Raw genomic sequence first — 14199 nt, 5'->3', positions numbered from 1 at the left:
TTGTCCAAAAAAAAAAAAAAAAAAAAAAAAAGACATACTACAAGGCAGTTATAATCAAAACAGCCTGGTACTAGTATAAAAACAGATGAATATACCAATGGAACAGAATAGAAATGCTTGCTATCAATCCATGTATCTACAACCAACTTATATTTGATCAAAGAGCTGAAATTAATCCCTAGAGCAAGGACAGTCTCTTCAACAAATGGTGCTGGGAAAACTGGATTTCCACCTGCAGAAGCATGAAGCAGACCCCTATCTTACACTTTATACAAAAGTCCATTCAGAATGGATTAGAGGCCTAAATCTATGACCTGTATCATCAAATTATTAGAGAACATTTAGGAAACTTTGTGATATGTTTGCATAGGCAAACCCGAGGCACAGGCAATCAAAGCCACAATTCACAAAGGGATTACATCAAATTGAGAAGCTTCTGTTCTATAAAAGAAGCACTCAGGAAAATGAGGAGATAGTCAACAGAATGGGAGAAATTATTTGCAAACAATGCAACTGATGAAGGATTAATAACCAGAATATATAAAAAGATCAAGAAAGTCCACAACAACAAAACAGACAACCCAGTGAAGAAATGGGCCAAGGATTTAAATGGACATCTTTCAAAAGAGGAAATCCAAACGGCCAACAGAACCATGAAAAAATGCTCAGGATCATAACTGTCAGGGAAATGCAAATCAAAACCACAATGAGGTTTCACCTCACCCCCATTAGAATGACTTTCATACAGAAATCAACAAGCAACAAATGCTGGCGAAGATGTGGGGAAAAAGGTACCCTAATCTATTGTTGGTGGAAATCATGTTTGGAGATACTTCAGAAATCTGAATATAGACCTACCATGTGACGCAGCAATCCCACTCCTCAGAATTTACTCAAGGGAAATAAAATCAGCAAATAAAAGTTATCTGCACCTCCATGTTTATTGCAGCTCAGTTCAGAATAGCTAAGACATGGAATCAACCTAAATGCCCGTCAACTGAAGACTGGATAAAGAAATTATGGGATATGTGCCATATGGAATATTATGCATCAATAAAAAAATGAAATCCAGTCATTTGCAACAATATGGATGAATCTGGAAAACGTCATACTTAGTGAAATAAGCTTGTCCCAAAGGGACAAATACCATATGTTTTCCCTGATTTGTGATAACAGAGCACCTTAAAGGAAATCTGTAGAAGTAAAATTGACTCTTTGAGAAGCAATGACTTGAACAGCCCTTGTCTTGACTGTCAAGGTACAGTTCCCTTTTTTTTTTTTTCCCTTAATGGATAATGGGACTGGGAGTGGGAGAGGGATGAACAATTGAGATGGAGTGGGGTTGGGAGGGTGGATGTGGTGGAAGAATCACTATATTCCTAAAGTTGTACTTACGAAATTTGTATTCATTAAATAAAAGGTTTTTTGGGAGAAAAAAAGAAAAATGCTTGTCCTTGTTTTTTTTTAAACATGTCTGTGCTTATGCACCAGCTTTTCATGCAAGCTTACTTTCCATTGTCTTTGTTCTCATAGTTTTTGTGTTTAATTATTCCTACACTGCCAGATAATTCAGTACTTATGTACTTTTGTACCATTATTGCACACTTCATTTTTTATTTTGATTTTTTATTATTTATTTATTTATTTTTGACAGGCAGAGTGGACAGTGAGAGAGAGAGACAGAGAGAAAGGTGTTCCTTTGCCGTTGGTTCATCCTCCAATGGCTGCCGTGGCCGGCGTGCTGCAGCTGGCACATTGCGCTGATCCGATGGCAGGAGCCAGGTGCTTCTCCTGGTCTCCCATGTGGGTGCAGGGCCCAAGGATGTGGGCCATCCTCCACTGCACTCCCTGGCCACAGCAGAGAGCTGGTCTGGAAGAGGGGCAACCGGGACAGAATCCGGCACCCGGACTGGGACTAGAACCCGGTGTGCTGGTGCCACAGGCGGAGGATTAGCCTAGTGAGCCATGGTGCCGGCCTGCACACTTCATTTTTAAAAGAATTTTATTTGTTTATTTGAGAGAGAGCCAGAGCCAGAGACAGGGAGAGACAAAGAGAAAGGTCTGCTGGTTCACTCCCCAAATGTCCCAAATGTCCGAATCAGCCAGAGCCAGGCCCATCTAAAGCCAGGAGACACCAGCTTCCTCTGGGTCTCCCACACAGGTGAGGGGCCGTCTTCCACTGCTTCCCCAGGCCATAGCAGAGAGCTTGATTGGAAGAGGAGCAGCCTGGGCACGAGCTGGTGCCCATATGGGATGCCAGTGTTGCAGTTGGAGGCCTAGCACATTCACCACAGCGCTGCCTGGCTATTGTACACTTTAGTTTTATTTCTTCAGTTCAGTGTATTCCTTATCACTGGCCTTTTTGTTACATATTTGTATTTGTCAGAGTCCCCTCCCTGCCAATCTTTTCTTGGTTGTCTGAAATTAGGCCGTGGTAGGATCCTAAGGAAGAGCTCCTGACAGCAAGATTCCTTGAATCTTTTCATGTTGTTAGCTGTTTGCCTGTATGGTTTCTACCTCTAGATGGTGTATACCCTTGACTCCTTTCTTTCTTTCCTTGTCTTGTAAGTGTTGCTTCACTGTTTTTCTCAGAACTTTACACAACTTTTGCCTTCTAAGACGCTGCATTCATTTAAAAAAGTTGTTCTTACTGTTGACATTTTTGAGATCTGTCATCTATGAAATGTCCTCTGCCACCCATTATCATCACCACACCCCTTAGTAAAATGATCTTTGAGGCACTTTTGTGTACTGTGGTTCTGATCTTTTTTTCTGGGCAAATGCAGCCTACTTTTCCCGATTTCATTTCACTCTCCAATCATTCAGTCTCCACGTATTTCTGATGTACAAAGGCTCTGAGAACACAGAAATGGACAAGATGGGAAAGGCTTCTTTTCTGAGGTAGCTCTCCTTTTACCAGAGAAAGACATAGGAAAGAAATAAGAAACTATTAAGGAGTAACACATACCTAGTGCAGTCCCATATAAGGAATAGCCAATCAGTGTTAGCACATGGGTGGTGCTGTGTGCAGTTGCCTGGATAGAGTGCATAGGTTCATTCAGGAGTAAATCCTGCGGGATAATACCAGAATTTAGCAGTGGAAGAGAGAGAGCATGTTGGAAAGCAGACTGAGAAGGGAACACCAAGTCTGGATGATAGGAAGTAGGATGGTTTAATTTCACCTAGAGAATAAAGTGCTTTTAAAAAAGAAAGGCGCCCCCCTATCAACTGCCACTAAAGAGTCAAAAAAAAAAAAAGGAGGATGGTGGAACAGTGGAGACAGAACTTGAATGAAGGGGTTGTGGAGAAAATGTGAGGCAAAGAATTAGAGACAGACAGTGACCATAGAAAATTTGTCTATGAAATTCTTTATGGGAGCCGGTGTTGTGGCACAGTGGATTAAGCCACCATTTGCAATGTTGGCATCTTGCATTGGAGCACCAAAGTTCCAGCAGCTCTGCTTTCAATCCAGCTTTTTGATAAGACACCTTATCAGAAGATGGCCAAGTACTTGGGCCCCTGCCACTCATGTGAGAGACCCAAATGGGATTTCTGGCTCCTGGCTTCAACCTGACCCAACCCAGGCTGTTGTAGCCACTTGGGGAGTGAGCCGGAGGACAGAAGATCTCTGTCTCTCTCACTCTGTCTGTCACTCTGCCTGTCAAATAAATAAATAAGCCTTTAAAAAAATTCTTCTGTGGGGGCCGGCACCATGGCACAGTAGGTTAATCCTCCACCTATGGCGCCGGCATCCCATATGGGCACCGGTTCTAGTCCCAGCTGCTCCTCTTCCAATCCAACTCTCTGCTGTGGCCTGGGATAGCAGTAGAAGATGGCCCAAGTGCTTGGGCACCTGCACCCACATGGGAGACTGGGAGGAGGCACCTGGCTTCTGGCTTCGGATCAGCGCAGCTCCGGCCATTGCAGCCATTTGGGGAGTGAACCAATGGAAGGAAGACCTTTCTCTCTGTCTCTCCCTCTGTCTATAACTCTACCTCTCAAATAAATAAAATCTTAAAAAAAATTCTTCTGTGAATCATAGTAGCTAAATGAAAATGGTAGCCACAATGTGTTTTGAGGATAAAAATTTTATGTTTTCTTTCTTCTTTAAAGATAAGTGACATTGATTCATTCTCCCTTGTTAAAGAGAAGTACCTACTAAAAAGTTAGAAGCTGTTGGTGTAGGAGAGTGACAGGGATAATCAGGATAAAAAAATCTTCCATTTTTTGATGTTGGAAGCTGTAGCACACCGTCCATTTATCAAGAGGGATGACAGAGGGTTTGAACAGAGTTGAATCTAGATAGGTACCTGGGGGGTAGGGATTTCTGTCTATTAGTGATGATAGCTTCTTCAGGAAATATATCACTCACCAGTTCAGAGTAGAAGGAAACATTGAAGAAAGGGGGGACTAGGAGTTTTGAGGAGAAAAGAGAAAATGTGAAGTGATTGTGCCAGAGCCACATAGGGTAGACATATGAGATTGTAGTAACAATATTGTGTCCTCATTTGAGGTTTGTGGTTATGAATTTCAAATGAGACCTTCACTCTTTATTGCTTTGTATACAGTTCTTCCTGCACAGATTAAGACTGCTTTGCATCACTCTATGCTTGTTTCTGTGTTGGTCTCTTGTTTCCTCCATCCAATTAGATTGTCAACCCTTAAGGGGCAGGATCATGCTTTGCCCTCTTCTCCTTACATTTTCTTACCTTATAGAAGCTTCATTTATTCCCATGTCTTAAATTATCTGCCTATATCTACTTTTTTTTATTTTTCTGAGCTCCTAACCTCTATTTATCTCCAGCTGCTAAAACTGGATATTTTACCAGGGCATTAAAGCCTAGACCGAGCGGATCTCTATGTCCTCTATCCCTAGGCAGCTTTCTGTGTGTAAGCCCACTCTCAATTTATGTTGTCTAACATAGTCACCTGAGGAAAACGATCAGAACCAAAACACAACTTTGGCATCCTCTCTTGTTTTTTCTAAGCAGCCACAGAGTCCCATCAGGTTAGCCTCTTAATTGTTTCTTTAAATATGTCTCCCTCCCCGCTGTGTATCTACTACCATTGCTTTAGGGTTGGTCCTTACTCTTTCCTAAGTTAGTGCCTGACCCTCAGCAGCTTGCTGACCCCATTGATTAGCCTGGTTGACCTCTTGGTAAGCTGGATTTTAGGACAGAGTTATCTCAGGTCTTACTCTGTATGGCATAGGTGGGGTTGTCCTTGCTCAGATCTCAGTGGACAAGTAGGAGGTCATAATCCAAGGTCAATTGCCCTAAAAATCATCAATGTCAGACCACTGCCTGAGTGGGTCTTAAAAAGGTTCATTTGCATTGTAAAGTTAGTTAATGAGGTTAGAACAAATGAGATACCTGGGGTGATTTTTGCTTGTTAGCTGAGATGCTTAAGATCTACTTGGGAGGGAGACATTCACTTTTTAAACCTATTTGTCTTTAGTAACTCTGTGGATATCATGTACAAAATTATTTAGTTAGATATAAAATGTAGTTGAAACTTTTAAAAATAAAGAGTATGGTTCTATGTGACCCAAATTGCAGACACATTAACTGGGCAAATACTTCATCTAAACTGCACTCCATACTCTGTTCTGATAGACTAGATGGTTGGGCATAACTGTGCAAACACTCTCCAAAGACAAGAAGACTTTGAGAATAAGCGATTTTGTGATGCTAGCATGCTCTGAGTTTTGCTGGTTCTATTGCCTGTCTTCCCTTTGCCCTCTTATTTTTAACTATACTGGAAGGAGGTTGATGAGGAAGGGTCCCCTCAACAAATCCAGTAATCTCTAGAGTGTTAAAACATGTGTGTGCTCTGGCTTCTTCTTAGTCAGTGATTTTAAAACACATTTGCATGAACTACTCACAGGTATTATGAACTACAGGTGATTTAAAAACCCTTGATCTGCTTTCTAATTAATACATTTATTACAGATATGAAGACATTAGGCCAATGTAAAAATCAAGCTTCTAATTGCTATAGCCTCTAATTGCTTTATAGTTAATATTCCTACATATCAAGTAACCTCATTAAATTTGTAAATTTTCATTTTCTAGGTAATATATTTTGCAAGCAATAATATAAAGTTGCATTGTTCACAGCTGGGTTCAGTATTGATCTTTTACTGAGCTCTTTTCTCCTAGCAAAGATAGCCATTTTTTCCCATATGATTAAAGTTGTGCTTTTGTGATGTGTAATGATGTTACCTTTACTGGTCATTTATTGGTAAAATAAAAGGAAGTCCAAATTACTATATGATGAAAGCCTTGATCCTGCATGGAGTCATTCCTATGACTCATTTTTTATGACTGTGAGTGCAACCTTCTCTTCAGGAATGAATTCTCTTTAAGCTCCTCACAGAAGGATGTCAATTCTGCTCCTATCTCATTGGATCCTTAAATTGCACTTAACTGTAGCCTAGAACAGCTGCTGTTCAGGGATGAGATGGGTTACTTAGTCTTGAACTAATTACCCCTCAAAGTCAGAGGAAGCAAAGTTTATATAGTATTGCCTAAAGTCCATGTTGCCTCTCCATTTATAGAAGAAAAAAGTATATATGTAATAATTTGTTAAATCCTTACTACATTTGCATATCATCATCAGTACTGTACATATTGGCTGATTTAATCCTCAACACTGGAAATGGAGTTTTATTTGATAAGTTTGTTTTGCAGATGAGGAAATTGGTACAAAACCTAAGGCACTTCAAAAAACACATGGAAAAATGAAATTGAAAGCTAAGTTTAATGTGGTGCAAACAAATTTCAAAATCCATTCAAAATTTTTAATATTCATTTCCATGAACTTTTTGAAGACCATTTGTGGAACTTTAGTAATTCACCGAAGGTAGAGGCAGGATTTGAACCCAGTATTCTGGCTCCTTGGTCTGGGCTACTAGCCACCATACAATTAATGCTCCATCCATAAAATCCCTGGTGAAATTGAGGTCAGGGCCTTGAAAAAAACCTAATTTAAAATTTCACTTAAGGCAAACTTAAAGAAGACACTAGTTAATTGAAGTAGACTGAGAGATAATAATCAGAGGAGGAAAAGATGCCAGGGAGACAGCCTGTCTAAAGGGCAAAGAGAGTTTTAACAAGAAAGGGGAGGGTTCAAGACTGGCCATATCTCAGAAATACTATGGAAGAACGAACTAGAAACTATCATTAGGCTTGAGAATATCTGCAACTTTTACCAAGGGCAGAATTCATGGAATAGAAGAAGGTAGGTAGAAGCTGGGTTGTGGTGAGTTGGGAAAAAATTGAAAGGTAAATAATTAGAGCTAGTTATGATGTAAAAAGTGGTTTTCTCTTTCAAGGTTAAGTTTTTAAAGTAAGAGCCAAATTTTCTTCCTTAAGGATATCAGAGAACAGATTAATAACTTGAGAAACGGTCTCATCAGCATCTCAAACTTTGTAGTGAAGGACCTCCCACACAGGTGCAGGGGCCCAAGGACTTGGGCCAACTTCTGCTTTCCCAGGACACAGCAGAGAACTGGATCAGAAATGGAGCAGCTGGGACTCGAACCATGTGGGATACCAATGCTGCAGGCAGCGGCTCCCTCAGCTATGCTGCAGTGTAGCCCCTTGCCTCTTTTTTTTTTTTTTTTAAGGTTTATTGTATTTATTTGAAAGGTAGAATGACAAAAAGTAGGGTATATCCAGAGAGGAAGAAAGAGAGAGAAAGTTCTGTCTTCTGAGTAATTCTCCATATGGACGCATTGGTAAGGGCTACACCAAGCTGAAGCCAAGAGCCAGAGCGCCATCTGGATCTCCCATATAGACGACAGGGTCCCAAATCTCTTGAGCATTCTCATGCATATTAGCAGGGGGGTGATTCAGAAGCTGAGCAACTGGGGCTAAAACTGGCTTTCTGACAGGGGATGCTGGCATTGCAGGTGGTGACTTAACCCACTGTGTCTTTTTTTTTTTTTTTAAGTACTATAGAGTGATATAGTATTCAGTTAGTAGATAGTGGAAACATTTCCCTCCAGCAGGGAAGAGTATTATATATATATATATATCATTGACATTTGTCTAAAATAGACAACACATGTTAATAACAAAAAGAAGACCAACTTCTGGTTGGTTTCATTATCATTTTTTAAAACCTTCTCTGTAGCAAACATACCTCTGTATCTGGGATGAAAAGCTTCTGCTGCCCCTCAATAGTCCATAAGCCATAGTTTTAAATAAATAATAAAAGTGTTTCAAATTCCTGTAGAGCTGCTAATTAAAATATATTCAAATTATCATGTCTTCACACTTTCTAGGCTAGTGACTACTTTTCAAAGGCTTTAAAATTTGATCCAGAAAATGAATATGCTCGCATGAATCGAGCTGTTGCACATATGTTATTAAAGAAATATGAAGAAGCAAAGGAAGATTTTGCACGTGTAATTGACAGCTGTCCTTTGTGGGCTGCAGCATACTTTAATAGAGCACATTTACACTGCTGTTTAAAGCAATATGAACTAGCTGAGGTGGATCTCAGTAAAGGTATATTTTTTAGTGATTATTTTGGTAAGATTATAGCATTGATGAATTTGTTTTTGGACTACAAATGAAAATGATCAGGTCTATTTGTCTAGATAAACTTACATAAGTATGAGTGTGTTTAGATATCATACATCTCAAGCGACCAATATAGATTTCTCCTCTTTTAAAAAAATATTTATTTATTTACTTAAGAAGTATGGTTACAGACAGAGAGAGGGAGAGACAGAGAGAGAGAGGTCTTCCATTCGCTGGTTCACTCCTTAAATGGCTTCAAAGGCTGGAGATGTGCTGATCTGAAGCCAGGAGCCAGGAGCTTTATCTAGTCTCCCATGTGGGTGCAGGGACCCAGGTAGTGGGGCCATCTTCTACTGCTTTCCCAGGCCATCAGCAGGGAGCTGAATCAGAAGTAGAGCAGCCAGGACTTGAACTGGAGCCCATATGGGATGAGAGTGCTGCAGGCAGATACCTAACCTACTGAGCCACAGCACTGGCCCTAGCAATATAGATGTCTTTATGTAATAAGTTAAAGCATTGGTAAGCTCAGATATAGAGAATTATTAGGAAACCATACACAAATGATACCTGCTTTAAAAAGAAAAACATTGTTCTGTACTTCTTCAAGTTACTTTTCTTAGAAATATGCAATTTTAAATTTAACTTAATTAAATTTAAGAGTTACATTTGAAGAAAATATTTTCAAATAAGTAATATTGAAGTTATTCTATTAAAAATGTATGTTTTTAAAGAGGCTATTTTTGAGTGCTAGCATAAGCATATCTTGAATTCTTTTTCTTTTGCAGCCCTGTCTTTGAAGCCTAATGATGCTCTCGTGTATAATCTTAGAGCAGAAGTTCGTGGTAAAATAGGTCTGATTGATGAAGCTGTGGGTGACTATAACCGTGCACTTGATCTTGAAGAATATGCTTCAGTTAAATGATTACATAGACCATGGTTTCTGTAGTAACATACACGACTGTTATTCCTGAAGATGGAATGTACTTTTTGTTTAAAAGTCTGCTCTACCTTCATTAATGTGTTCATTGTGGTTGACCTTCTGTGCTTAAAAACATTTTAGTAAACTGTTATAGATTATGAAACTTCCAGATCATTTTCTACATGTTTGGAATACTTCAATAAATTTATTCACAGGATGTTGGATTTAAATGAGAACGTTTTCTTAAGGAATGTTAACTTTTAAAACATTTTCTTGAAATCAGAATTATTTCCTTTGAAATGGTACTGTATTACTATAGAAAATGTGTGTCATCAACTTTTTCATCAATCCTGACTCATAATGTATTCAACAGTAGAAAGATTACAAAATTAATATGGAGCTTATGAGTATAAAGGAATTGAAATCAAGTACAATACCTATCTCCTTTTTTAAACAATGGTATATGCTAACTTGTATTCTTACTGCTACCCATATTCTTCCAACAGGTAAGCGTGCTTCTCCTTTAAGCATTGCCTGCCTTTTGGGACAGTGCCTATAAAGATACTGGGAGCATCCTGTTTCTTTGAGGTAGTCCCTTGTGCCTCTTTAATGCAGGCTTCATACACACACATGTACACACACACACTACACGCTTAATAATTAGTCCTCATAGCAGTTGACCAATAAAATAAATTAAAACAGCAAACAGTTCTTTATAGAATGGGTCTGAGGGATCCTGGAGTGAACCAGAGGACCCCTGCCCTCTGACTCACTGGTTAAAACAAGGCTTCCTGACTTGGAGTTCATTCATATTTGTTCCACTTGGCTTATTTTCTTTCTTGATTTTATTTTCCCAACTCCTCAGAGACCTGTTTTCATTGTGATCAGGCATTTGGGGGAAGGAATACTTCTATCCACTCAGCTTCCTTTGCTTTTAGTTCGAAGCCCTGGATTTCCACAGTTGGAAGTTGCTTTCATTGGTAAGCCACTGTGGGGATGCATCTGTGGTTACAGGAACATCTCTGTGGCAGGAGGGTTGGGTCCATATGAGGACTGGGTTATCCCTAACACATGATTTCAGTGGTGAGTCAGACTCCATGTCAGATCCTCTTGCCCTCGCTTGGTTCTGGTCTCTGCCCCAGCCCAGCTGCAGACGGGATTCACACAGATCTCATGAGCCCACAGATAGCTCCTTGCCTCCCTTACCAAGCACCTTGGCTTCTCTGTTAATACTGAGGTGTTGAATGCTGTGGGAGTCTCTCACTGCCCATCCGTGTGTACTGTGGATGTGAAGACCTGAGTCCCTGTCCAGTGAACCTTTGATGATGAGAGAAAGGGAGCGGTAGAACGCTTATTTTCCCGTCCATCTCTTGGTGGAATGTTCTGACACTCAGTCTTTGTAGTTTCTTTGAGAATGTTCCTGGGAGATTAGGAAATCAGTTGTACTTGATGTTGGCCAGCTTCAAAGCACACTTTTATTGGTGCTTTTGCTTCTGAGGCCTTTTCCCCACCACTCTTGATTTCCTGGGATTGTGCTTATTGATAGCACAGAAGCATTTTCCTCAGGTTCTGCTTTCTGAAGGAGTCCAGCTAAGACAATTCGTAATTTAATATAAATATTTTCAAATTGCACACAGATAAAATGTGAGGCAGGATGTGATTAACTATTGAGGAATGATATAAACCAAGGGTCATGAGAATGCATGGAGCTAATCATGTCTAATTTCTCAAAATATTTACCCCTTGACTCCTGTCTCCCTGGGGTCACAGTTTCTATATGCACTGCCAGTATCCTACTGCAAGTACGTAGGGTTTTCCTCTTGGGGCATTTCTCCCAGCCCACATACAACCAAGCTGGGAACTGCAGAGGAGTTAATGATACCAGGAGCAACGTTCAGATAATGGCAGATGGGGATTGGTAGTAAAACACTTTTTTTCCTTGTCTCTTAGCCCCAGTCACTCACCAAAAAGCTTCCTCCAGTACAAACACTTTGTTGGCTTTCCTCCTCTCTGCTTCACCTCCCTCCTCTCCCAGCAGACACTTGCTATGAACTCCTCCCGAGAAAACCATTTGCATTCAGACCCTTGTCTCAAATTATAAATGGTGTGGGTCAATATTACTGTACAGCCATTGTGAGAGATTATTTGCTTGTCATAGGTCCTTCATACTTCTTGGATGCCTTCCATAACACAGAGACTAAAAAGCTAAAAGTTCTGTCTTCCAAGTGTCTTTGCAGCCTGTAGCCAGAGTTCCTAATGTACATTTACATTAGTCCCTGCCAATGTGATGCAATCCCATGATGTTGAATTAAGCATCCCCTTCCTAGTGGTGCTGTATCAGTACATTTCAGATGGTGCTAGAATAGAGAACAAATTTTTAAAACAAATTTTTAACACATAAAAAAATAGGATACTTGATTAAACTTGAATTTCAGATAAATTATGAATAATTCAAGACTCCCAGTTAAACAGAGGATACCCAATTAAATTTGAATTTCAAATCAAGAAAAAATTTGAGAGGCAGGCAGACAGAGAGCTCCCATATGCTGGTTCACTCCTCAAATGCCCACAATGGCCCTAAATGGGAACCCCAGGTCTCCTGGGGTAGCAGGAAGCAGTCATGTGAGCCATCAGTGCTGCCTCCAAGGAGCTGGATTAGCAGGAAGTTAGAGTCAACAGCAGAGCCAGGAATTGAAGCCAAGCATTTTGCCGTGGGAGATGGGCATCCTAACTGGTCTCATAACTGCTAGGCCAAATGCCTGCCCTAGATTAACAAGAAATATTTTGTAAGTCTTGCTTATTATATGGGACACATGAGGAGTTCATGGAAAAAGCATCTTTTTTTGACTTTTATTTAATAAATATAAATTTCCAAAGTACAGTTTATGAATTACAATGGCTTTCCCCCCATACATTCTTTTTTTTATTTAATAAATGTGAATTTACAAAGTGCAACTTTTGTATTGTTGTGGCCCCCCCCCAACCTCCCTCCCTCCCGTGGCCCTCCCCTCTCCCACTCCCTCTTCCATCCCGCCCTTCATCGAGTTTCATGGAAAAAGCATCTTATGAAAACTATGTATGGATTTAAAATTTTTTTGCACCAAAATAAATTGATCATTTGATTAATTTTTTCCACAAACTTTTCAAAGCAAACTTGAATTTATACTAAAATTATTCTGAAATTATATAATTTTAGGAAGATACATTTTTTAAAGATTTTATTTATTTATTTGAAAGTCAGAGTTATACAGAGAGAGGAGAGGCAGAGAGAGAGAGAGGTCTTCCATCCGATGGTTCACTCCCCAATTAGCCTCAATGGCCGGAGCTGCGCCTATCTGAAGTCAGGAGCCAGGAGCTTCTTCCCGGTCTTCCACGTGGGTGCAGGGGCCCAAGGACTTGAGCCATCCTCTGCTTTCCCAGGCCATATCAGAGAGCTGGATTGGAAGTGGAACAGCTGGGTCTAGAACCGGTGCCTATATGGGATGCTGGTGCTTTAGGCCAGGGCGTTAACCTGTTGCACAACAGTGCTGGCCCCATTGTGCTTTTCTTACTTAAAATTTCCTGTGAGCAGTGACATCCCTAGCATGCACACAACTTTCACTCTGTCCAACACACACACACACACACACACACACATGGCAGCCTTAGGATTACAAGATAGGATTAACCTTAGAAAATGAATTTCAGAAAAATTAAGAATTAAGAATGAGATCAGCCTGTTGAAAAACATGATTTACCCTCATGATTAGTCAATATGGATGTGGGTGAAAATAGAATTCTATCAAGGTGATGTAATGACTGAAATAATGATGTATCAACACCTCAAGCTAATCACTGTAATCTTTATAATTAGATGCTGCTATCATCAGTTGTAACGCAATCAAGAATAGTGCATACAAGACCATAACAAATTGTTAACTACTCATCTTTCCTTTAAAAGTTTGTGTCATTAAATGGTACATAGTATACCATTTATCTTTTTTTTTTAAATAAAGATTTATTTATTTATTTGAAAGTCAGAGTTATACAGAGAAAGGAGAGGCAGAGAGAGATAGAGGTCTTCCATCTGCTGGTTCACTCCCCAGCTGGCCGCAATGGGCAGAGCTGCGCCGATCCGAAGCCAGGGGCCAGGAGCTGTTCTGAGTCTCCTATGCAGATGCCGAGGTCCAGGGTCTTGGGCCATCTTCCACTGCTTTCCCAGGACATACCAGAGAGCTGGATTGGAAGTGGAGCAGTAAGGACTTCAACTGGCGCCAATATGGGATGCCAGCACTGCAGGCAGCAGCTTTACTTGCTATGCCGCAGTGCCAGCCCCACCATTTATCTTTATTCTTATCCCAGAAGAGAGATAAGGAGTGGCAGAGTGCAAACATTCATATGCATGTTCCTGGCTCTGCTGAACAGATGCTCTGAACATCAGACAGGAGCAGCATTTTGATCTTTTGACTGCTTATTGGTTGGCAGACTCCCATGAAGTAAATTAAACACACTGTTTCCATAGTTTTATTCCACTAAACCATTAAGGTGATCCAGTGACTTCTTTTTCCTATCCTATTCTATCCAAGAAAACTTATAGTGAGAATTTGGTTTTCCATGTGGATATGCAAGCAATATGTATGGTATAGTAGGGTCTTGGCCTATTGTAAAGTCAAATCATACAGGTGCTGAACATTCTCTATCATATTTTCACAGAAGTCTTAACTGATTTTCATACACCAGCCTTGAACAGTGAAGTCCAGTGGACAATGG

The 14199-nt window shown here is 40.2% G+C and overlaps 1 protein-coding gene across 12 annotated transcripts in view; it reads left to right on the top strand.

The window, feature by feature from the left end:
- Positions 1 to 14199, top strand: part of TTC6 (tetratricopeptide repeat domain 6) — a 281858-nt gene that overhangs the window by 225988 nt on the left and 41671 nt on the right. For 4 of the 12 annotated variants that reach the window (XM_051822793.2, XM_051822794.2, XM_051822796.2 and 1 more), the window contains 2 exons: positions 8291 to 8516; positions 9317 to 12368. The exons of 1 other annotated variant lie outside the window; for it this stretch is intronic. In XM_051822793.2, the coding sequence (XP_051678753.2) occupies positions 8291 to 8516; positions 9317 to 9453 (363 nt within the window). In that variant the 3' untranslated portion in view covers positions 9454 to 12368. Of the gene's footprint in view, positions 1 to 8290; positions 8517 to 9316; positions 12369 to 14199 lie in introns of those variants that run through there. 7 more of the 12 variants (XM_051822782.2, XM_051822783.2, XM_070053732.1 and 4 more) reach the window with 6 other exon arrangements.

Source organism: Oryctolagus cuniculus, chromosome 12, assembly GCF_964237555.1.
Source record: "Oryctolagus cuniculus chromosome 12, mOryCun1.1, whole genome shotgun sequence".
Classification (NCBI taxonomy): Eukaryota; Metazoa; Chordata; class Mammalia; order Lagomorpha; family Leporidae; genus Oryctolagus; species Oryctolagus cuniculus.
Note: the sequence above shows the minus strand (reverse complement) of the source record. Positions and strands in the feature narration are given on the sequence as shown.